At 43.5% G+C, this 26,186-nt stretch overlaps 1 protein-coding gene across 4 annotated transcripts in view; it reads left to right on the top strand.

Moving 5' to 3' along the window:
* The first annotated feature begins 1,152 nt into the window (after positions 1–1,152).
* LOC118787275 (RNA-binding protein Nova-1) overlaps positions 1,153–26,186 on the top strand; it is a 98,256-nt gene continuing 73,222 nt past the window's right edge. For 2 of the 4 annotated variants that reach the window (XM_036542785.1, XM_036542784.1), the window contains exons 1-2: positions 1,153–1,575; positions 3,196–3,339. In XM_036542785.1, coding sequence (XP_036398678.1) covers positions 1,440–1,575; positions 3,196–3,339 — 280 coding nt within the window. In that variant the 5' untranslated portion in view covers positions 1,153–1,439. Of the gene's footprint in view, positions 1,576–2,196; positions 2,408–2,865; positions 2,943–3,195; positions 3,340–26,186 lie in introns of those variants that run through there. The other 2 variants (XM_036542787.1, XM_036542786.1) reach the window with 2 other exon arrangements.

Below are 26,186 nucleotides of genomic sequence, written 5' to 3'. Positions count from 1 at the left end.
TGTTTAATAAAAATGTAAAGGCTCTTTGGTGTGGATTCCCACCAAGGTGAGAAACAGAAAGAACATGTGTATAAAACTGTGATTGAATTATGCATTAAAGTTATTTTTATCTCATCTTTAGAAACTACCACAGCATTGAAAGGGTGGCTTCATCTCTTTCCTCACCAACTCTCACCTGGTGATGCAGGTGTCACCCTCCTCTCCAGACCAATTGGTTACATTTATATGACTTACGCAACATTTCCCTATTTGTAAAGTGTTTCTGTAGAATATCTCATGAAATGCAATGTTTAATTTAGGCATATCCTAAATACTGGACATTAGTACATCCCATGTGTCCAAGACACACCAGTGGGTGAGACAGGGCACAAAGTAACTGCAAACTGGACTGTCTGGTGCAAAGCCTGATGACAGGTCACCCTGGGCACACAGGGACACAGAGTGCAATTTTTTGCTTTGTTTATAGGTACTGAACTTTGCACACTCGTTAAATGGCCACTGCTCTGTGGCTTTTAGCTCAGGTCTGCGTTGTGATCGGGCAAAGCATTTCTTTCCTGAGCTAATCAAATGCTGTAAAATATCTGCATAAAGTAAGGCATTTTTATCATTAGTGGTCCTTTATATATCATCCAATCCGTGGCTTATCTCATAACCACGTGTGATATGGGCAATAATTCAAAATGTACTTTGCCAACATGCCCTTCCTTCAAGTAGTTTAGATGAAATTATTAATACTTGATGGCATTTCACTCAGGCAGTACACACCAATCTTCCTTGATGATAGGTTCACCGCTTCCTCGCATACCGCGCTGCTAAATGTGTGCAATCCGTTGAGGCAGCGAGAATGGGGTAATGTGATGTCATCCCCAAATACAATTTAAATAGACCCCCATCCTTTGCCTGCGATTAGTCAGAATCAAAAGTTCCGATCCCGACCCCTTTTCTTTCTATTGGTTAACCCGCACGCCTTTCAGAGGTGTATCACGCCTTTCGCCATGGTTACCGAGCCAGCCCTTGTTTTCGGTGACAGCGTGCGTGCTGGGTTGAACCGTGTTGCTGGGCTGGTTGACCTTTAACCTGTGTGGTGCGCACCCCCCCACCCACCCCCCCGCCCCCCAGGATTCGAGTGGAAATAATGAGCGAAGAGTCGCGGCGGCACCAGCGGTACAGAAAGGGCGCAGAGCAACTCCACGCTTCGGGACCCCATTTCATACACATAACACACCGCGTTAACATTCGCATCTCTCCCACTTTCTCCGTCTCCCCCCTCCTCTTGTCTTCTCCCCCCCCTTCCCCCACACCCTAGTATCTGACACATTCTGCTTTCCCCGGCACCATCCACCTAGCTACACACCGGATTTAGAGCTGCTCTCCACTTATTTTTTATTTTATTTCATTCTGTTCAAAATAAACCAAATCTCGTAATAGATCTCACAAACATGATGGCGGCAGCTCCCATCCAGCAGAACGGGACTCACCCCGGGGTGCCCATAGACTTAGACCCGCCGGATTCTCGTAAGAGACCGCTGGAAGCGCCTCCCGAAGCGGTCAGCACCAAGAGGACGAACACTGGTGGTAGGTAGCTAGCAGGCTGGCTATCAGACTGCAGCTCCAGTCGTAGCGGGCTACATCGTGATTACCAGCGCTTTTCTTAGCGTGAAAGTCATTGAATATGTGTTCATTAACTAATATGCAGTACAGTGCAAAGATATATAGAGAAATATGGCGACCACTATTTTGCATGCACTTAATGGTTTTTCGCTGCTGAATAAATGGAAAACTTCGGCGTTCGTTGTTGAACTTGAAAGGAGCTGGACCTGTGATTTGTTTTCTTGTGGAAATTGAGACAGAGGATAATAATAGCTATCTGAAGACTGTCGGGAGACGGATTTTCTGTAGCGAGAATATAGTCGGCGTGTTACTTAGCTGAGTGTCTTGTGATCTTGCAGACTAACTTCTTAACGTTAACTAGCTGAATGGAAATACTCGCTCATCAACGTGTCCACAATGCTGTCGCTATCACGCACTTAGCCAGTTAGCTAGCCAGAATATTGTCATTGCGGTCGGGACACTGTTTGTTTGATGGTGACGATTGTAACATTTGTTTCACAAATGTTAGGAGCTTAGTGTTGCTGAGCGTGAGAACCACACCGGTGCTGGTGTTTAAATATCGATGCACTGTGTCGGATCAGCGCACATCCTGTCTGCTCGATCGCTGCTGTTTCCACGGCAGCTAGCTGACGGCTAATTTCGCACATTACGCTTTACAGTGAATAGAGATCTGAGAGAATCCGACAGCATTTCCTTGCAATGTATTTTTCCTTTCTTGAATCGGGGACAGCACAGCGTTGAGCGGTTTCTCCTCACCTGCCAGCCCCTCCTGCTTTCGTTGTCAGCATGCTAAACGGTAGCTATACATTTAATGTAATTAGCGAGCTAGCTAGCTAACTGCTTTATAGCATCATAGGTCAGCACTCCAGTCTAACGGACCATGCATTTAGCATTAATAAACTGAAAGAAGTTTACATAGAAAATGTCGCCAGCTAATACTACAGGCGTATTTGGAAATAACCATCAGTGTTGTGTAGTAGGCTATTCTGACGTGCTGTTGTTGCATTTAAAGAAAATAAGCAGTAGCAGTGTCATATTTTTCAGAGTAAATAGCTAGTGTTATATGATGTGTATTGTGTGTTTGATGCCAGAATCGTGTTTATTATTGTGAACAGTATTCCACGTTAACCTTCAGAGAGGACACTGGCTGTTCGTTTGATGCGTTTTCTTTCAGTCGGTCGGGTTTAGGCGCTGCTGGTGCCCGTGGTGTAACACCGTGCCTATTAATTACAAATTCATGGTTGATCACGGGAACCTCATCTATCAAACGCTTCCAATTTAGATTCCGAAGAGAATGCTTCATACAAAGGATACAGGAATACAATACCTAAGTAAAGATTAACCTCAATATTTCAAAGTTCCGTTTTCGTGGTTGTCAGTGGTAATGCATAGGCTAGCGAAGAACTCGTATAGCGCGATTTGGCCCGGCAGCGTTTCCAAAGCGCCCACGCAACGCAACTTTGAGCTCAATGTCATACGATTGTACTTGTAAATGTATGCTGCTCAAGTGCTTGCTCTTGCTAAGTAACGCATTTTTCAGTTTGATACGATTCTCACCTGTGCTGTTTTTCCCCTTTCTTTCAGAGGACGGCCAATTTTTCTTAAAAGTCCTAATACCTAGTTATGCTGCTGGATCTATAATTGGGAAAGGAGGACAGACTATAGTACAACTTCAGAAAGAGACTGGCGCCACCATCAAACTGTCAAAATCCAAAGATTTCTATCCAGGTAGGCAAAGTGTTTGGTTTTTTACATTGTCGACTGATAACTGTTGTGCCGATTGTTTAGTAATCACGCTTTGCTGGTGTAAAGGTGAATTTTCCGAAAGACGTACATGCACTGTTATTAGGCCTGTTTAAAAGCATTCACAATATTACAGTTACAAGCAGCAATGCCACATTGTGACGAAATACAATATTCATATGACATGATTGATATTAATTTTTGGAGATGGGATTTCTGAAAACATGCAAGGCAAACTCCTAGAACTTTCCTTGTGGGATCGGGAAGTGAACTGTACGAATTTTCGGTGTTGGGTTTGAAGTGTCACGTAGAGAAACGCATAGAGGCTGTTACTGTCCTTGGACAGGCTGGACACTGGGAATGGGAGCTAATGCCCTTAAAGAGGACATTACTGACCGCTGCCGAATGGAGCGGGTGCTTCAGGAAAAAAATCCTAAATTAGATTATTCGTCTGTTGGTTATATTTTGGGTATGCAGGACTTAAATAGCTATAAATACTGCGTAGCTGCCCTTCGGAACTGAAGGTAACGCTTGCGAATAAGCGGTTTTGCTTATGAGTTTAGCTAATGTAGTAACTGTAGCCTATATTTACCTAACTAGGTTTGTCAGAAGCTTGAAAACTGCTCAGCGGTCCGTGTCGTGTCCACGCCGGCGTATCGCATGTAGGTATTCTGTATTTGGGAAAAACAACAGTGTGAGTGTGTATGTAGCCTATCTACACACGCATTATTTCGAGTGCGGGGCCGCTTTTGTACTGGAAAAAACGGCTCTGTATAGCCTCTCTTCAGTCTACTGCGCAAACTCCGTGTGCCACTCCAGCACAGGTGCATCCTGGTTTATCTCAATTAATGAGGCTTAATTGAGCCGTTAAGAGAGTAGTGATCTCGATTTGACACCACTTAAGTATCTGCTGTTAGTGCTGTACTACAGGTATGGTTTGGCCGAAATAGTCTTTGTTTGAACAGAATGATGCAATTAAAATTATTTATTTATTTGAGATGGGTAAACAAATCCGTAATACAAACAGGAACTGCGTTTAATTGCTTAAGAGGTTGAGTACATTTCTGGATTATTTCATTTAACAGGCCCAAATGAATGGGAGTGACTTACAGAAGCACCTTTACTTGTATCCTTCAGTCAGAAGAAACACTTTCAGCAACTTACATCTGTAACAGAATGCTGACAGTCGGTACCAGCAAGGTGATCCAAAAACCAGATCAATATTCACTTAACAGCCCAATTAAACCTAATTCCTGGAGAGCTCAGCTGGAAAAACAGAACAGACAAAGTGGCCACAGGATCGTGGTGTGTGTGTGTTCTGCATGAATGACAGAATGGGTCAGGGATCTGAGAATCCAAAGACTTACTGGAGAAATGACTGGTTTATACTTTCAGAATACATAGCTATATGAGTACATCTGAGTTGTGCCTGTATCACAATAAAGTGATTTGACAATAAAAATGTTGGTGTGGGGAAAACTAGAGATGAATGACCTCTTTTTGAACAGCCATTTATATTTTTGGCATTTCTGAATGGCATCTTTCTGAGCAGCCATTTATGTTTTTGGCATTTCATATAAAATGTGTCACTCTTGCCATTAACAAAGCATTGTTCTTTGCTGAGTAAATATGGTACATTAATGGACTAATGAGGAAATAGTTTCTGTTTGAAGGGTTTTATTCATGATTCTACCCTACCCTATCCACAGCCTATTGGTTGTCTCCTACCCTACCTTCAGTCCATTGGTTCTCTTCTACTCTACCCTCAACCCATTCGTTCTTGCCTGCTGTACCATTATGCTCTGTCTTTTGGAAGTCTAGAACATTGTAGCAAAAAATGCAAGAGAAGATGCATAGAAAATTTTTGTTCAGTGCTACCTAAATGGAACAAAGATTTAACGGAAATTGCTGTTAAAATCCAACTAGCTTTTGATCCTTACCTCACAGAAGAAAACAGTGACAGAATATATTAAATCAGAAATGATGCATTCACCCACAGTGGGCAATATTTGAAACAGAGTACTGCTGTTTAAGCTCCTAAAATTCAACAGGTGTCCAAAACAAGCAAAGGTGCAATCCATGGGCCCAACCCTGGTACAACCAGGATATTTTATGGATCTAGTTTTATGGGATTAATACTCCAGATTTTGTTGGAAATGTTTTATGGCCCTGCCCGCATCCACCCGCCCCCCCACCCCCCCACCCCCCCCGGCCTAGAGGATAATACCAAACTATGTGATTCCTTGTCTTAGACAATAAGTCAATCATTTCTCGTTAACTTTGAGTCATTCTGCTGTAGTTTACGCGTGATTTCCCCTTCAATGGTATAGTGCCTTGCCTGTGGTTGTGAACGGAAATGCGTCATTAATTTGAATTTTCAATGTGGATTAAATTGGATGCTTTTTTAATATCACGCCAGGCGGTACGAGTAATTCAGCCCTAATGAACTCCACGCTAAAGCATAATGTGATCTCCGCTGCTAATTGAAGATACACCATGGAAACAATGATGTAGCTAATGCTTTTCAGCTGTTGAACGCTCAGGGCTGCCCCTCGGGGCAGCCAAACTGGGAATGTGATTAGTAAAGTTCAAAACCAGGTAGAGAGAGACACCATGAACAGGGAGACTGAAGTATGGCATACAGTGAAGGAAGACCAGCGTTCATTACCAGTGCATCAGTTATCAGAGTAATGCAGACAGTCAGGAGCTGGTGTTACGGCAGCTCATCCTTAAGGGCTGTTGGAAGTTGGCCTGTTTATTTTGATTTTGACCTTTGACTTTTTGCTACGTCCTGAATATTTGAAATATTACGCAATGGGTAAAAAATACAGAAAAACGCATTTGTGAGATTTCTGTTTTTATTATTCCTGTGTTGTGCTCCATAACACTTGCATCTCCACAGGTGAATCTGCCAGTTTCAGCAGCTATTCCACAGAAGTGCAGAACTACAGTCAGAGGCAGAGAACGTGCAGATGAACACTGCTGACGTGCATTTAATACAGTTTCACCACAAATCCTGCCTGACATGACATGCTTTATCTCTCCCAAATAAATAGAATTAAACACACTTCAAACAAACGTACAGCCTCCACAGTCGAAATGGATATATTCCATGTTCTTTATTAATAAGGTAGTAATTACAGTAGTATTTACTATTTTACAGAAAGTGTGCGAAAAATCGGGTGTAAATGTGTCTCTCTGTGCTTGTTTTGGCTTGGAAGTTACCTGTGTAGGAACTGGCAAAGAAAATGTGAATAAATTGAACCTGGCAGGCATGTATGGCTGATGTGTTGCTCTGGCCAACACTGGCCCATTGTGATGTCACATGGATGTGAGGGGGCGTGGCTGGAGAGGTGGCTCAGATGTGTGACATAGTGCTGTTACTGTTTCTGTAAGAGGTGTTGATTGGCCAGTCCATGATGAATGATAATGACTAAGCAGGAGCTCTCCCATAAGCATTCTTCCTGCACTGGTGGAATGAAAGGTCATACTCTGAATGTCGTTTTTTTTCTGGCTTTATTTTGCAGTTACCAGGAGAAACAAAAGAATCATATTATTTCACCCCTCACTTGGATTTCCAAGAGAAAAATCGCCATGGTGTTGTTGAACTCCATTACTGAATGCATGTGATTTAATTGCTGACAGCTAGAATTAAGCACTATGAGGAGCAGCAGACTGATCAATAATGATAAAACACCTTTGAGAATGTGAAGCGATGTCTGTGAGCAGCGCTGTAATCATCCTGTCTCCTACAGTTTTGTCCTGTCATGTTTTGTCTGTTTTAAAGCTAGCCTCCACATGGACAACCGCAAATAATGTGCACACATTTTAAAAAGAAAGAAAAGGCTGTGAAACTCTCAGGTGCTGCACACAGCTGACCTCTGACCCTGCTGGAATGGATCCAGAATCAGCTGTACCTGTGAAAATGCAGCAGCCGTGTGAACGGCCATTTTGAATGGCCCCGAGCCGACACGGCATGGTCTGCAGCGTCTGTATGTGTGTGTGAGGGGAATCGGGCATGTTCTCTAACAGCTCAGGGTTTGGATCGGCTTTGCTTTCTCATTTGTTGAAGGTCCTCGTGGTTCAGGAAAGCGATCGGAGAGGCCAGGTACAGCAGTGTAGATTGGTTGCGTGCAGTGCTGGTCGCTTTTGGAAAAGGTTAGGTGGAAAGACTCAAACACCCCAGTCTCATAGGGAGAGGGCTGTGCTGATTGGTTTTCACTCTGAGGGCTGAAGATAGCTGATTGTTGCTCAGGATCTAAGGCAATCATGTACCTGCCGCAGTCCAGGTGTGGAGGACCAGTGTGGCCTGTCGTGCCCCGCTGAAGGTCGGGCTGGATGTTGGAGTTTCACCACAAGCCTGTGAAATCTCGAAAGCTGCTGGAATCCTCAGGGCTGTTGGCTCCTGGGTCCCGTTTCTTCTCCCGAGCACAGTGCCGTGAAGGGTGTGCTTCTCTCCTTTTCCTCTGTCTCTGTGATGGCCATTGGTACAGCCTATGTACTGCTGTAAAATACAGCCATTTTTGGACTCTTTAGAGAAAATCACAGCTATTTGCTGTCCTTGAGTTCTGTTTTTGACCCTGTTAGATTTTTGGAAGTACCTTTCCGTTCATATTTTTCTCCAATTCACACTGGTCTGGCTTAATTTCATATCTGTATCTTGAATAAATTCAGAAGCCTGGTTAATTTCAGCCTTTATCATGTGGTGTTTCTGGGCCTGTCCTCTACATAAAAGTATATTCATCTGTGTGAAATTAAGGCATGCTGTGTCCTCCAGTATAGTACTCTACTGAAGGTTTTTTTTTTATTGTGTGAATGTGAATTTTTTATTATTATTATTATTATTGCCTTGCTTCTGTGCGTGTGATTGTGGGTGAGCTCCTTTCAGAGTGAAAGCGTGCCGTTTGCTTTATGGAAAGTGAGCGCAGTGAGCGAGCGCGAGTGTGTCCCCTGAAAGGTGCCGATCGTGACACAGCCTGTTGAATGTTCCGACGGAGCTTCCTCTCGGTATGGCTCTGCGGTGCTGGAGGCGCTGGGTGCGTGCCTGCCGGAGACTGGGAGCTCTGCCCGACCCACCCGTTTGTCAACACCGGTAAAATTACATCTGATTTGAGCTGCTCTTGCCAGCCGTCGGAGGGGCATCAGGGGTGGACTGCCAGTGAGAGTGCAGAAACGCACACAGCTCTCCGTCATTTCATTGCACACACCACGGTGGCTTTATAACGCGCATTCTCAATACCTCCGTAACTGCTGTGTGTATTAATATTGGGAAATCTGTTAAAGATTCAGCTTCCTTTGCCAGTGTTTGTCAGCATGGAGGTGTTTATGTGTAATCAGAGTACATGCAATACAACAGTACATTGCAGGGCTGTGTTTTGAAGGTAGACCTGGGTAAGGTTAAAAAGAGGCCTTGGAAAACCTGTCAAATGGGGAACAAATCAGTGGCTTGATTACCTGTGGGGGTCTGTCAAAGGATTTAGGGTGAGGTCACATACTTAATACATTCATTCATTCAAATAAAATGTGGTTTTTAGCATTATTATGCTGATGACATTGTTTTTCCTTTTAACAGGTTAAATATTACGGTTGACCAGAATCTTTAGGGTCAATCTGAAACCTCATGAATCTTCCAAAGTTGATCACTGACTGTTGTGATATTTTTCCTTAAGCTCTGTCTTATCTGTATTATTTTCTTGAATGGCAGTAACTTTAACTCAAAGACAGGTCTTATTGTTTTAACTGTCATTTATATAAACATTGTGTGAGGAAGATGGAAAGAAGTTAAAATGGAGCTAGATTTATGAGACCAGAACCTTTTACTGCACATGTAAAAGTTTTAGTTCTTTAGTTCCAGATTCACAACATCTGGTTGAACTAGCCCTCAAATATATGATTTGTGAAAAGGCATAGGCTAGCTGTTTTCCTATAAATAAATTCATAATTTTGAACTCAAGTATTTTCTTGTTAACTTGCTTCCATGTCCTTATTTAAAAAGTATAGTACTTTTAGTATAGTACATCATATTGCATACCTTTTATTGGGGATACTTGTAGTTTTAGTATTATCATAACATTTCAAGTAATGTTCAGCATAGGGTGACACCAATATTATAATATGAGAAAATAAAGATAAAAATGATAGATGTCAAGTTTGAAAGGTAATTGAATATCTGCAGTCATTAAGACATGTTTCTGTGTGTATGCCAGTTTCAGTAGTGCGCGGCACACACAGCTGCCACCTGCTTTACCCTGTTTTCTGTTGGCCTCTTGTTTATTGTAGTGCCTGAAGCTGCTGTTGGGCTGCGACCACTAAAGTGAACTGTGATGTTTCATCGCTTAGCTTTGCATCTGCCTGATACAGTTAATGCACTATTTATGGTAGCATTCACTGATCTACTGAACAACTTTAGAGATAAATGCAGAACGGCATATTTAAAAAAAAAAAACAACAAAAAAAAAAAACTTAATAACCCTAAAGATGGACTTTGGCAGGGTCCCTGCCTTTAAAAGGCTGCAGCAGCTCTTAAATGGATATTGAACGCTCTCAAACCGGACATTAGTTTGTTGTGAGCTGAAGCAATTTCATGACAAGGGAAAAAGCCCACTTGCTTTTGACAGATTCAGTGTTTCTTAACCATATTAGATTAGTTTTAAAGGCAGTGTTATAGGGCGGGACTCTGTGTCTGCGTAATGTGATGTGTAATGTGTGAAATGTAATTCTCTGTAAAATGAACAGAAAGGTCCCCAGAATTAGTACTGGGAGGCTTTTCCCTCTACATTTAGCCACGGCTCTCCTCTCAGACAGATGTATCAGCATCTATACAGATGTTGCTTATAGATGATTATAAGTTGTTCCAGTGAACATTTGTGTAATTATAGTTATTTTCTAAGCATCATTAGTGTTCAGTTGAGTTGTTTACTGGGTATTGCATTATACTTGGTAATGCATGTGAATAATCTGAAAATCCAACATGACCTTTGCTCCAGCGCATGTTAAAAATGTTTGGCAGGGAAATCGTGGTCATAAACACATACTAATTGCCTATAGCATGTCCATCAATATTTCTCATCTCTGCTGAATGAATTCATGTCTTCAAAGCGGCATTCTGTGATAATGTGTAAAATGTCAGGCACAGAGATATTGGAAGATTTAACAGCTAAAATATTACTTTGCATCTTCATCTTAGAATCTGAAGGTACTAACAGTGAGGGATTCATTCTCTGCCACCAATGAACGCAGAGCATTCTGAGGCTGGATATCGCATTTAACTCCTCAATTTATTGCAATAAATATGTCAAAACAATGGCATACACTTACTCATTTTATTCTGTCATGTTAATGGCTGATCATTCTGGTCATGAAAGGCCGCAGTGTGTCTGATGGAGAGGGTGTCGCCTGCGTCGGAGAGACGGCGTTTGATCAGAGAAAACCTGGCTGCGAAACAAGAGGTGGCTTCTCGGCTGCGGCATTGTCAGGGAAAAGAATGATCACACGCACGGCGCTATTGTAGCAGCAGCTGTAGCATGAACCCTGTGCCGTGCTTTTAAGTGTGGCTGTATATTACCTATAATATCAGCGTGCATTTGCAGGCGACAGACTCGGAGGCTGTGAGAGCTGTATCATGGAACATTCTAATCTTGTCACCCCTTCAGTTGTTCTCTGCTTTTAACTGGGAGTGCAGGAGGAATTCAAAGTGGGTAGCAGGAGTTCGGGGGGCGGGGGGTGCGGTGGGGGGGGGGGGCGGGGGGGCCACTCTAGAAGGGGTTTGAGTTGAGTGATGAATGGTGTGATTGAAGCTGTTTCCAAGGTAACGGGCCCTGAAGATATCTTTTGGTGCAGTGTACATGATTTCTGAGCTGAACAGCAGCCAGAGAGAGCTGCCTCTCGCAGCCTCATCCCGCTGTAATTGCCTGCCGTCCCCGAGCGGCTCGCGGCTCGCAGCTTGTGGCTTGCCTGCCCTCCGCCGTGTTCGCCTCCCATTGGCTGGCGGGAGGATGGCAGCTGCTCCGACGACACTTTTCAAGATGGCGGCCGCGGGTCATGGGACCGATGCAAATGCGCCCTGCTGCTGTGGTTCCGAAGGACGCTGAAGGAGGGGTGCAAGGTGCAGGTGGCGAATCTGGAACTGGGTCTGCACCCCGCCATCACCACACGCAAACGCGTATCCCGCCATCACCGCACGCAAACGCCTCTCCCCCGCCATCACCGCACGCAAACGCCTCTCCCCCACCATCACCGCACGCAAACGCCTCTCCCCCGCCATCACCGCACACAAACGCCTCTCCCCCGCCATCACCGCACACAAGCGCCTCTCCCCCGCCATCACCGCACACAAACGCCTCTCCCCCGCCATCACCGCACGCAAACGCCTCTCCCCCGCCATCACCGCACGCAAACGCCTCTCCCCCGCCATCACCGCACGCAAACGCCTCTCCCCCGCCATCACCGCACACAAACGCCTCTCCCCCGCCATCACCGCACACAAGCGCCTCTCCCCCGCCATCACCGCACGCAAACGCCCCCCCCCCCCCCCCCCCCCCCCCCATCACTGCACAGAAACCAGCCTGGTCACCAGAAATGAGTATGGTCACTGACAATGACACCGAAAACACACTGGGATCACGGTTATCTGTGTAGATAATCCTGAAAGGACTGTCTGCGATAGCGCTGTCAGAGGGGTTGAACAGATCGAGCCGTAATGAGCTTGATGCTTCAGTGGAAGCCAGTTTATTTAAAAACACGGTTCATTGGTTTACCCAGCAGAGCAGAGGAGACACCTTCACAAAGGATCTCTCCTGATGGAGAAAAAATACGAAAAAATCGTATTTTTCAATCAGTTTTAATTATGAATCTACATGTATCAGTGCGAAGCGCGGATTGTGACGGAAGCCGGTCTCCTGTAAAGCGCTTTGTTGACTGACTGTGTAAGTGAACAAAGGGGCGGATTATTGTGTCTGCAGCGCGGTGTCGTGCGAGGAGAGAGTGCCGTGCTGCGCAGCTGGGGGGAGAATCCTCCGCAGCCTCGGGAATCCCAACCAAAGTCTGCCATTTTGTAGCAGGAGCGAGATTAAAATCCCTCTTCTGGTGGAGGGCGAGTCTGCTCTGCGCCTCATCGCCGTGTAGCAACCCTCCAGGAAGCCCCTCCCTGAGCGGGGTGCCGCCGTGGCGGCCGAGACCCGAGACCGGCAGCGTGTCAGACGCAGACGCAGGCTGCAGTGCCACTCAGTTACTACCTGTGGACCGCTGTCCCGAAGCCCTGCCCCACTGCATCGTCAGCTTCGTCATCAAGGAGAAAATAAAATCGTCAGTCGCAGAACGATTACATCAAACCCGACAGCTCGCAAAGGCCTGATTTTTGTTTTTGAGTGTTAATTCTCTAAATGTAAAGGTGTTACACAGGTAGTGTCAGACAGCAGCAGGCACATGCCCACACCCACGGGAGGGCAGACCATGAAATTGTAAATTTACGATATGTTGACAAGAATTTTCCCTGGCGAGCATTTGGGAATGTCATGCAGGGAGGACACTGACTCCGGATTCTCTGAACGCTTAAACGGATAGCCCACAGTGAGTGACAGCCAGACGCAGATGGGTCCGGGTTGGATTCCGAGTTACGTGATTGAATTGTATATAAACACACTTTATGGGAGGCGTGTGGGTGTGTGGGTGGTGGGGGGTGTGTGTCTGCTAAGACCATGTTACTGTGCAGTAAGTTAAACTGACAGCCATCTGAGAGCTGTGCATTCAGTGAGTCCACATCCTGTTCTTTCATTGTGGCAGCATTCATTGCCTTTTCTTGCATGAAGAACAAGGTTAGTTTTCTTCTCAGTTCTTTTCCTGTCTGCTCCGTGACAGATTGTGGCCACTGAGATCCCTGTGGGTCAGATGTGAGGATAAATTAATTAGCAGACTGTATTTTGGAGAGAATCTGACTAAAATGCAAAACAAACTGGCTGAAATTGCCTGGTATAAACCTCATGCTCGAAAATGAAATTAGAAATAATGATCTTTGGTGTCATTATTTTTTTAAAAGGTTCTTTGCAAGGTCATTTTTTTGTTTTGCTTATAAAGGTCACAGAGTACAGAACCTGCCAATCAAACACTACATACCGAAGGGATACCTTACATCCAAATTTAAAATATGTTGGAACGTGTTTAAGGGTAGGGTTGAGTCAGGGATTTTGGCTGAGTAAATTCATTGGTGCTGCGTGTGCGTGTGTTTACATTTTTAATTGTTCTTGACCCCAGTGGTTGGTCTCTGCCGCTCAGACTGGAAGTGTTCCAGCAGAGGAAAGCTGGGATTTTGAGTGAGAGCAGCGCTATTTTGGAAGGGGAGGCGGGCCGGCCGACCCCTCTTCAGCTCCATGTTTGGATGCTGCCTGAGCAACATCTGCGGAGGGTCTGATTGACAAAGCTCTCCATGGGACCCAGCCCTGCCAAACTGAGCAGGTGTTGCCCCCCCCCCACCCCCCCACCCCCATAGAATGCACTGTGGCGGCCCCATTGAGGAGTCCGCCCGGGGCCCGGGAAAGAGCCTGCTGTGTCAGTTGTTGGGCTGCTCGGGTCCCGCAGGTAATTGGGCAGGGCTGGGGGGGGAGCGTTTTGGGCAGTGGGTGCAGCTCGAGTTTCACGGCAGCTGCTCTTTAGAGACGTCCACATGACCGCAGAACCATGGCGATGTGAGGGGGTGGGGGGTGGGGGGGGCCTGGCCTAACCCCTAGAGCCTGTGCCGAGCTCAGCCGGCTTCGCCTCTGTCTCCGTCCCCCTCTCCTCTCCCTCTCCTCCTCTCCTCCTCCTCTCCCTCCATTTTGTGAGGCCGGACAGTGTTCTTGAGTGATTAGTCTGGGATAAAAATAAAATGGACTGACATCAACCATCTAAAATTGTCAGTGATTTTCTATTTATGGCAGAATGTGTTTTATCCAAAGCCTTTCATTATCAGTTGATCACATTACATTAGATAAGTATATTATGCCTTTTCTGCTAACACCCCAGATTCGATATCCCATTACAGTTGTTCAGGAAAGCTTGGGGTATCTGCTTTTTTTATCAGTTAGGTTATGGAACATTATGTTGAAATCCACCACATGTTCCTTGGACTCTGATTGGATGAGGTCTGATGGAGTGAAAGCAGGAGGACACAGCAGGGAGAGGCGGAGCCTTGCAGCCACGCAGGACTGTGATTGGACAGGGTCTGATGGAGTGAAAGCAGGACACCAGGAGAGGCGGAGCTTCATGGCCATGCAGGGCGATGATGTGGGAAGAGGTTGGGTTTCACTCCGTCACCGAACACCGTGTCGTGGCTGCGGTCAACGAGGAACAAATGGGCCTGTGTAATGACACAGGACTGGTGTCAGGCCTGTGGCTGTACCTGTGCTCGAGCGGCAGAGCAGTCTGTCGCTTTGAGAGAGAAGAGCCTGTGTTTGTCAGAGGTTACACATTCACTGCCTGTAAATGCAAAGGGTATTCCTTCATCACTTTTAAAATGGAGCTGCTGTTTAGTTGTATTATCACTTTCTATGGACTTCCTTTGTCTTCTTTTCTCTGTTATCCTCTTTGTCGTGTGCCTTTGTTGGTTTGTTTCCTAGTGCTGTCAGGCTTTTTTGTTTGTTTGTAAATATTTTAACTTTATTAATCTGTCAATGAATTCTATGACCACAACACAGCTGCCACGTTACTTAACACCATATTGGTGTAAGAGAAGCCTTAAGGCGCAGTGCGCTGATAAACCCCTGCTTTTGTCTCATCAAACGCAACTGTCCTTTGCTAATTTTCTTATTTTTTTATTTCTTTTCATAATGCAAGGTATAGCAGATCATTGTTTGTCAGAGGGGGCTGTTTTGTGTATACAGCATTTTAAGACTGTTTTAGTGTAGGGCTGCAGTGTGGTAACTGGTCTGTGGCTGAAATCTGTGGTCCTATGTGTGGGGTCAGTTTGCTGTATTAAAGTGCTGTATTTTTGCATTGTGTGTTAGGCTGGCTGTGTGCTGAGACACTGACTGTCTTGTGCTCCATGTTATTTGCACAGCAAGTGTTAATAAAAAATTCATTCATTAATTCGTTCATTCATTCTGTGATCTTATTGTTTCTGTTATTACAATCTCACATTCTCATTCAGATGGCTTTTTCATTCATCTGTCAATTTGCTGTACTTTTTCTGCCCACTTTTTCTTACGCTGTCTTGTCTTGTTCTTTGCAAAGGAAAGGAGTTGCTATGATCGAGACCATTTGCATAGGTTAACTTAACAACCTAAAAAGCTGCTAAAATCTAAATGTTTGTTTTCAGTAAATATACCAAAGCTAGCATTTAAAATGGATATGTAGAGCCTGCATTTTTTGATCTCAGAAAAAAAGATGAGAAAACAAGCAAAAGAATTTGGCTTTAGACACGCTTCTGTCTTCTACAATATGCACTGTGCGGAGTGTAATGTTCTTTCAAATGTCTTTGAACACAGAAGGGGTTATGGAGTTACTCACAGATGAAATATTCAGACTCACAGATGTAACACTCACTGTAATATTCATACTCGTATATACAGTGTAGTGTGTACATCGTTTGTTTTGGCATCCTGGGCAGTTGTCGTGGTAACCGCGAGTCCGGGCCAAATGGAGCCTTGGCTGGCAGGCAGTGCAGAGGCCGGTGCAGAGGCCGGTCTCGGTACTTTATTGAAGTCCTCCTGGTATTTGAAAAAAGCTTAAGTGGGACTCCCCACAAGCGTCTCAGGAAAGGTAGGATTTTATTTACTGGACATAAAGTGGAGTGATTTGGGGAAAGCTAGGCTAAAAAAAAACTTTAGGTTATTGTATCACACAGTGTCATTTATTTTTCTGAATATGGAATGAGGTTGGTAGCACTATGCAAAGTGATAGCAAGTAGGCAACAGAAATGGCGGTATTATGTCCCTGGCATCTGTGCTTGCACACATGGGGCTCTGTGTGTATATGCTGTTTTCAGTGAACTTCACTCCTGTTGCAAATGGACAGCGTCCCAGTCTTACATATTGCGAAAGTTAACAAGAGATAATTTATTTAAAGGAGAGACAGATTCAATCTGATCTCATGTAAACATAATTATGAAAAGAGCTTAATACTGGGAAAGGCACTACATCACAACACAAGTTTGAACATGTTTGAAAAATGAAAATATGGGCAATTTTGCTTAGCATCCAGAATGTTTATGTTGTGTATGATTCACGTGAAATATTTCCAGATGCCTGCTTATTTTGACGGTGCATGAACAGTAGCACATGTTCAGTACTGCCAGCAGTACCCGTATCTGCATGAACAGGGTACAGACCGAGGGGACGCTCTGTGTTCCAGCCTTTCTGAGAGCAGCAGGCAGTGCTGAATGTGTCTGAGACCCAGACACGCTCAGGTAGTCATGTGACATCTGTAACATCTTAAACGTGTGTGCCTGTAATGGCTCCCATGTCACCAGAGCCATCAGTGACCGCGTAGCATGAGGGGTTTGCGTGAATTTTATTAATGAAATGCGAGTTGATGTGCTGAGGAAATCTGGCACACCTCATGCAAAAATATGTATTTGTGACAAAAATAGGGCTGAAATGTAGATGTAAATGATGTGCATGACTCTCTCTCTTTCTCTATACATATAGATATATAATATATTTTGAGACCAGGTTTTGCCTTTTGTCACATGCCCTCCGCATGCTAATAACCCCACCGACACCATGCTTTCACCCACAGATTTTCTGATTATTCAGCCAATCATGTCAGACTCTGCTCCACCAGTCATTTCCCCATAGCAAAAAAAAAAGACATGATTGTAACCAGCCGTGTCAGAGTGGGAAATACACATGCAAAAATAGCTGCAAACACTTGTGGTGGTTTAATGTGTGTAAATGGATATGTGGGGAGGGGGGGGGGGGTGCTGGGTTCTGAAATGGCTTTCCTTGTTGAGTCTGTGTGGGGGAGGGGGCTGGGGGATTGAGTATTTTGGCAGTGGTTTTAATATAAATTGAAAGTGGATTGAAGGAATTCCCCCTGCAGGATGAATCTCATTAGAACTGAATCGGTGGAATCAACCCCCAGCTCTGCTCATGGCAGCACAGATCTCACGCGTTTGCTTGTTAGGAGAGGCCAAAGTGCCACCGTCCACTGAGGAGAGCTCTGTGCAATGTAATGTTCTTCCATTTTTTGATTTAATGTAATCATGACTGTACCCAAGGTGTGTGTGTGTGTGTGTGTTTTGTAAGTGGCCCAATACTTGTATACAATATTTTGCAGCTGTCTCCAAAATCTTCATAAAGTCGCCTCAAGATACTGAAAAATAGTTTTCATCAGTCTGTATGTTAATACTTAAATGATTGTTTTTATAGAGGTGATATTGGAAGAAGTGCTTGAGATAGGTAAAGGTAAATTATATTTTGTGGTATTAACCCTTAAAGGAGTATCATAATTCACTGGCAGTAGCAGGCATACCTCTCCACATGGCCAGACCAGATATAAACATAAATAGCTGTATTGTATAGTATGTCATGTTTGCGCTGAAATTACTTGCAACCTTAACAACACAAATGCTAAAGTGCTGTAAAAGAATTGCACGGAAGTGGGACAGTTCATATTGAATAACTCATTCTTTGCAGGATTGCAAGAATGTAGTTAAACACAAAAATTTAACATCAGAGAGAATTATTGACCCACTGATAAGTCTGTGGTAGATCTTTTTCTAAATTTCCTGTATAGGCAAAATATACTTGTGATTGTTTTACTATAAACAGTAAAACATCCAAATGAGCTGGAGAGAGTCCTTTACATTGCGTTAAGGTTACTGTACTCAGCAGAGTACTCTGTTACAGAGAAACGAAACTGGTCTCAGAGTGTTCAGCCTCCAGAGGTGTCCGTTGTGTCAGGCTGTCTTAAATAAGTCATTCCAGACATTAAGTTCTTCTCTTTCTAATTTCAGTTTAAATGCTTATTCCTGTTAAATCCCTAGTTGCCATGGTACTGATCATAAAGGCCTATATACTAGCTATCTAAAAAAAACTGTTAACACTCTATAATATAGTAGAAGATTAAGGGGAAAAAAATGCACAAAATGATTTTCATGTCTGTGCGATTCTACATTTCTTCTCCACTTTGTCTGATTTATCGAACTGTGCAGGTTGGCTAACTCTAACCAGCTGTGACTCGCGCTGTATTGATGTGGATGGTTCTGCGGCTGCTTTGCAAATTGGCTTAACAACAGATATCTGAGATAATTGGCTTTTGTAATCACTTTGGAGCTTCAAAGTCACTTTAAAGTTGCTTCATTAGTTTGCCAAATGTACACAGCAAGCCATTCAGTGTGATTGATTGAGGGAAAATTATAAGAATTAGAGTGATGGAGAAAAGTGAATGTAATTTTGAGAAGCACAGTGAAGCAGTTTTCCTAAAGTAGACTGCTGTCTGCGCTGGTCAAACACACTGTGATTATGGAAATCGCTGAACTTGAGAAATTGTCATGATATTCTCTAATATTAATGCAGAATGGCAGTTTCATACTATAGTTACATTATTGTTGCAGTGAGAGTTTTCATTAAGTGTAATATGTATGAATGAGCATACAGAAAGTACTGGTCTGAGGTCTCCTGTGTGGCAGAGCTGACAGTTTATACTCATGCTTAAAATCCTGTTAAAGTCACATTTAACCTCACTTAACCTCTCAGTAGAGGGGACATTAAGCAGGTTACACTGTACCTGCTTAATTTGTGTGCACATCCAAAAGCATCAGGCGTGTTATCTGCAGAGATGTTGACAGTTCAGAGAGTAGCCATTGGTTATGCTGGGAAGGGGCATCCGTCTTCCCCAGAGCAGAATTGTGCTGAAAGAGAGTGGTGTACACTCACCATGGAAACGGGGGGGGGGGGGAGTCTGCAAATCTATATTCATATTCATATTCACGCTGCGGACCCTTCCTGCTCATTTTCCCGTTGTACTCTGATAGTCCTGATGTTTCTACAGCAACATGTACACTGACATTTCACTTAAAGCGCCACTGATGCTATGCAGAATGTTGAAACTTCACACTCCATAATATCTAATACAAATAAAATGTAATAAATACAATGTGATGTATAATGAGGATACACTTGGGTATCAGTGATGGAAATAGGCCATTTTTTCTTGTGCAGGCTTAATGCTTCACTGACAGGAGTAAAATTTTTGAACTTTTAATTTCAACCTCCTGTTGCAAACTCAAGCTGAGCAGAATAAATGCTGTGAGCAACACGTTGGAAGTCTGGGGAGAGCGGGGAAATGGTTTCTTTCATTAATCACCACCCAAGGTGTGCACAACTGAGGTAAAGCCGTGTATCTCATCAAAACCCCCCTATAAGGAGCTTTTTACCCAAGTCAAATCAGAATAGAGCTTTAAATCTCTACTCTTTTGACAGGTTTGACTTCCCCTGAGTCTTCAGTAAAACCTCTTTGGCGATACACATGGTTAAAACCGTAGACAGAGAAACCCTGCATATATAAATAAGTTTCTGTATAATCAGATTGAGTAGATGTGAAAAAAAATGTGAGAACATCAGCTTCCTGATTTATATCTGAAATAAGTAAAAATATCGGATGTAATCTGTAATATCTGAAGACAAGTACATTTAGTTCAGACAGAACAATAGCTGAGATGCGTAAGATACTTGTAAGAGTTTGAAATTAAATGCAAATAAATTTGCGTTTGACCTCAGGTCCTTAAATCCCATTATCATTTCTCCGTTAGAAGACAGCGGACGATAAAATCATCCAGACAAAGGGGATTCCAGGTTTGTTGTATTTCTTTAGGTTTAATTAATTAAACAGGAAAGTTTTTTAGATTGCTGAACAATATGATTCTTTCATTTCTTTTTCTGCTTACACACATTAAACGTGTGACTTCTGAAAACGGCAGTTTCACAAACCTGTGTACCACTACCTTCATTCGCAGCGGCGGCATCATCTCTGCGGTACTGGAGTCCCGAGGAAAAAAAAATATTATGACGCTGCATTAATCCTATGAACAAAAGACGTTTCACTTCAACAAGGTAGATCACTCACCGGTGCCTTTATTCTCCGGAGACTGAGGGATAACACTTAGCTTGCTCCCTCAGTTTTTTAACACTTTCATTGAAGAATTTGGAAACGTTACTGTTATTGAAATACGGCTGTATGAAGCGGCTTTATAGTGTTTAATATTCACAGGATCTGTTGCTGCGCGCCCCCGTCTGTGACGCTTCGCCTGTCGGATACGGCACTTAGCTCAGACAGACGTGTTGCCTCCGCGCCTCGCCTCCATCATCCCGTTGTAAGAAGAACAAGGAATTGTGTGTATTTTTCTGGGAAATGTTTTCCAAATGTGAGAACACAAACAGCGATAATGAGGAAAAACCCATCTGCCTCATGCTGGCTGTGTGCACAAGCGGCTGTCAGATATCTCCGCTCCGTTATGGCGCTGATGGAGGGGTTCAAGCTTAGAGCTTTTCACGCTTACAAATAAAGTATTTGTCTCGTTAATAATGTGCAATATTCAATTATCTGAATGGCGCATTGTACGATATTGCGAGAGAATGATTGCCATCCAATATAGGGATCCATAACGTCACTGATTGTAAACGAAACGTACCCATAATGCTCATACCGCACTTGCCTTAACTGTCCGTCTGAAACGGTCCATCGCCCACTGACCCTGTAACGGACTTGAAGAGCAACTGTGATAAAATTAATTACAGTGAGAAGAGACAGTCCCTGTTTTTACTTTACAAAGTCAGGTTAAAAACATTGCCAGGTCATACCCTCATGTTGCAGAATGGTTTTTGACAAACACACCAGCATTTTAGCACAGTTTTTGTCTTTCACTGTGTTGTTGGCAATGCTATAGCAGAAAGGTACTGACTCTGACTTGTAGTATCAAAGAGCTGAACAAAGGGATCCTACTTGTTGACATAAATATTGTCTGAGAGAGTGAATGTCCAGCCCACCTGCATGAAATGGTAGTATTTTCCATGTAAGGGGTGATACCCTCAGTGTTGAAAGAGCTGATCGAAAGCTCTGTTGAAAGCTTATTGAGGCAGTGTTTTGCTGCGTGTTGTTCAGAGCAGTGCGTATGTGCAGAGGAGCAGAACAGCCTGTAGTGTTCAGCACGAGCCTGTTTTCAGTGTTTGAAGGCTCTCCTCTCCTGCTCACGTCTGTCCTTCTGTTGATGGCCGATAGCCCTGTCATTAGAGATTTCACTCCTTCCATCTCCCTTCAGCACCGGGGAGGGGTGAGGGGAGAGCCCATACCTGTGGTATTGACCCACTCTTCAGCTGTGAAGTTTCCTCTTTAATGAATCAGATGGATTTATCCTCTCTCTCCATTTTATGGACATAATCTTCTGTAGTGAGGTGGTCAGCACTGACAAACACTCCTATATCAACAGGTTTATCTGCTCCTTTTACGGTGAGAAACATTTTTTAACAGTGTGCCATTATGTGGGCAGTGTGAGGAGAGAGGGAGAGCATGCTCGGGCCGTATGAGAGGCATTTGATCATCTTATTTACTGAGCCGGCTCTCCCCTGTGTGTTTCACAGTAATAACAGATAATATCACGTGACTGAAAAAGGTTATATGGCAACATCATTAGAAGGAAATGGGTTATTATTATTACTATTATTATTATTATTATTAGCATCATCATCATTGGCATGTTCCCTCACCCTTCTACTCTTCAGTATGGTAGGTTATGCCTTTCTACAAAGAAAACATCCCAACGTGAAAAAACACTGCTTAAGGAATACTTTCACCATGGTTACACTAGCTATTTATCATTTTTATTTTTATAGACTGGAATTTTTTATTGGTCTGTTAAAGTTTTGCGAAGGTAACGGTTATTGGCATTTACAGATGAAATTCTGGCAAGCTGAGTTAAGGCTATGTGTCCTTGCTAATTCTGGCAAGCCTGTAATTTGAAACTCATGGTGAACCAACGTGTTAAGATTATTCGGTAATCTCTTTTTTTTCTGAACTGTGGAAGGTTTATGTATTTTCTGCGTTCTTTACTGATGATCTGAAGAGGTGTCTGAGCTGCGGGGGGGGGGGGGGGGGGGGGGGGGGGGGGAGCAGGGCTGGATTTGTGTTAAAGCATCTCTGTAATAACCACTCCTTCCCTTTTACTTTTGTTGGTAAAACAAATGTATTTGGTTACATCAGTGTTGTGATAATCTTTTCTGTTTCTCTTATCTCTGTATTTCCAGTTATTATCTCCCCCTCAGAAAAAGGAAATGTATTAGAAACCAGGAATTACTTTATCTGCAGCTGTACCGCCTGCATTCCAGCCACAGTGCTAACTTAAATCTACATTTTGAATTATGTTTATGGTTCATAATGCACATTAAATATGAGTTTCACCATTCTTCCTGCTGCCCTTGCACTGTATATTCAGTGGGTTTTACCACCATTTTCTTCAGTAAGTCTGTCCTATGCTTAGTGTGTTAGCCTTAGCCGTTTTCTTATTTGTTTGTTAGCATTAGCCATTTTTTTCCCTCATGGGAACTGGAACATGTGTGAATGAGGGCTTTTGCTTTTCAGCTTTTTACACTTTGTTTTCCAGGACTCAGCAGGGCCACAAGTGAGGGTTAAAGCCTCGCTCACACCCCCGAGCCAACAGCAGAGCTGAGCGGCACTTAAACTGAATCCGGACTCTAGTTGTAATCTGCTGATTCCATGTAATATCACTAGTTAAATGGATGCGATTGATTAGCTAGCTAGCTCATTATTTGTCATTCATTTTTCAGGTCGGGGGTTTCCAATATCATGTCTTCCACAAAACATGTGCCCAATTCTGTGATTACAAATGAAGTCATAAACATAATTCAGCCTCTGAATTTTATACTAATGCTAGATAGAGCATTTGTTGTGTTCAGTATACTGTGGTCAATTTGTTTTTTGTTTGTTCATTTTTTATGCATTGTTGTGCTAATACTTAAGTGTTCTATGTCCTCTTGGGTGGGATGAAGTGTGAAGTCAGAGGAGTTCTCATTTCAGCAAGCTATTGGCAAAATGCCAAGCTGTACAGATTTCACCCTGTTAGCCCTAGCTGGAAAGGGATTGTCGTGGTAGCATTTAAGTGTTTCGTGGGATCGGCTAAAAGTATGTGAAGTAAGAATGATGTTCAATTCTGTCTTCTGTTTGATCAGTTATTATTTTTTGGGAGGTTAAGAGTGTGTCCATGGCCAAATTTCAGCAAATTCCTGAAGGACAGTATAAGTAATTGGATATTGATTGTCGCCCGCACAATATTTCAAGGGAAAATGGCAGTATCAAAAGGCATTTTTTTTGGTTGTGATAATACATCAAAAGTAAAGCACCATTCTGTGCTAAAGGTTTCTGAGTATGTGTGAGGAAAAAAATCCCTGGTGAAGATACGTAAATGAAAAGTACAAAAATATATTCTGCGAGTCGATGAACATGTTATTGAAAGAACAGGACAATAATTTCCATTTCCAGAGATTTCAAGTCAATTCCAGCATATTTCATGCATGTTAAGTGTTTTTAAATGTAGCTTCCGGTTTGTCTGGGAATCCCAGCGTTTCCCAGGAGAAGCATAAATAATACTGGGATTGAAAAATGGCAAATATTCTGGAAAATCTGAATCCCTACTGTACATACCGAAGGAAGCAAAACAAGGTATCTGTATTAGCAGAATCCATTTGCGCTAGGTTCACAGAGAGGCCCCTCAAAGTGTGTGTAACCTCCTTGGTTGGTTCAGCCAGTGTTGGGTTTAGCTGATCAGGTGCAATTTGGGGACCAGAAAAGCAGAACTTTCTGAAGTTAAACAGCAACATGTGATTTTGCTGTTATTGAAACACGTTTCATTCTCACAGAGGCAGGAGACGAAGGCTTGTGGTAAGGGACTCTATGTAAAGGAAAATCTCAGACAGCTCTGACAGGGGCCTCAAGCTGTGAGCCAATCAGCACCACAGGACTCCATGACATCACAGGGAACCTAAGAGCCTCGATTGTCATTTTCTATTAGGTTCTGCGCATGCGCCACCGGAACTCAAATTAATGCCGTAACAATTGACTAAAATTAATTGATACGACTCGTCGTAAGAATAGCCACTTCCTTTCTATTAAGCCGTAAACAAAAACAAAATAAAGTGAAAAATAATTAATCATATGTTCTGCATTTTGTTCTTTTCAGGAATGGCACTAATAAATCATAACCGGGTTTGCTGATAAATTGTTTTGCTGTATTAATCATGTATATTAGATGCATTTTTGGTTCAAGCTGATTTTGAAGGTATTTGTTAAATGTGGTTCTCTTTTATCTCTGAAGCCTGGATTTCATTTGTAATAGTACATTATGTTTGAATCAGTTTGGTCTGTGGTTTGATCAGCTGTAGAAAAATGCTGTAGTGTTAAAATACTGTTAGTTTGTGCTGCTGGGCGATATCCCCATATTTGACCACCCATTCAGAGAAACAGATGGCAAATCCGAAGAATGAGCGGAGTATGTCCTCCAGATTTTAGCAGAATGTGAGAAGCATGTTCGGAGTTGCACTGTTTCGTCTTAATGCTTCTATCAGGGAAAAGTTAAACCGTTTCCGGTAAATACTCTTGGTCAGTATTTATCATTGCAGCAGTTAGCCTGACCGAGTGTTATTAATATGAATCCCGAAACATGCATATATTCATAAGGAAATGAGGATCGTTTCGAGTGAAATTTGAGATGTAAGCGGAGAGGCCATCGCTGCTGTGAAGTCGGAGTAAAAAGCACTCGGCAGCGTTGTTAATCGTGCCGGCGGAGGGGCTTGGCTTGGAATCGCGGCTGCGTTACTGCGCGTCCGGACCCTCCGGCTGGACGCGGCGCGGCCATCGCGGCTCAAACGCTGCGCAGTCAGTTCCAGCTGATTTATCCGGCAGCCCCGAGCGTCCGAGCCGACGCGGGACACGCACACGGTTTCTGCCGCTCAGTCCCAGCGGCATAACAGTTTGTAATGGCAAGTGGTTCCACCTCAGGGTGGAGCACAGCGCTTGATTAGTTTCTTTAATTCAGCGCAATCTAGTTGCAGAATAATTGGATCGGACTGCATACATTCGCTTGAATTAAACCCTCTCGCTAAAAAATAGTACTGTCCCATGTATCAGAGAATAACGTGAGAGTGTCATGGGGTTTAGGTGTATTTGTCTTTGCAGCTAAACTGAAAATACAAAAAAATGAACACTTAGGGGACATGACAGGTCTTTGCAGTCAAAATTATTCTTAAAAAGAAAGGACAGCTTTTCAGGGGGGTTTCTAGAAGCTAGAGTCATCTGTCACTCATAACAGGAGGAGTGCAATCTTCCTCAGCCAGACACCTGAAAGGATCTGTGTGAAATCCATCGTGGTACACACTCATGAGACACAGCCCCTCTGTGCTGCTCTACATGAACTATTCATGGTGTCTGTCTGTCTGTGTGTGTGCGTGTGTGTGTCCAGGTTCCAAGCATGCTGCATTTTACCATGACCACATAGCTGCAGGAGGTCTCACCTTTCAGCGCTGCCTTTGCTAAGTTCTGTGGACTTTCCCGTGCTCTCCGGAGAATGTGTGCCGGTTAGAGATGGCCATTAGGCCCTGAGACGTTACTGAAAGCACGTGACATGCCTGCCAAGTACTCGGACCATTCAAGTACAGGAGTCTCTCTGCTTACAACTCTTTGGAATATTTTTGCGCCACAAAAGATCATAGGACAGACAGTGCAGTCTCACACCTGCTGGAGTGAACTGTTTACATCTACTGTACCCAGCCATTTTCTTTGATCTGTACAACTACACAGTCTGGGATTCTGTGCTCTCTACATCCACACAGCCTGAGACTCTGCTCTCTACATCT

This window comes from Megalops cyprinoides, chromosome 12, assembly GCF_013368585.1.
Source record: "Megalops cyprinoides isolate fMegCyp1 chromosome 12, fMegCyp1.pri, whole genome shotgun sequence".
NCBI lineage: Eukaryota > Metazoa > Chordata > Actinopteri > Elopiformes > Megalopidae > Megalops > Megalops cyprinoides.
The sequence above is the reverse complement of the archived record's forward strand: the minus strand, read 5'-3'. Positions and strand labels throughout refer to the sequence as shown.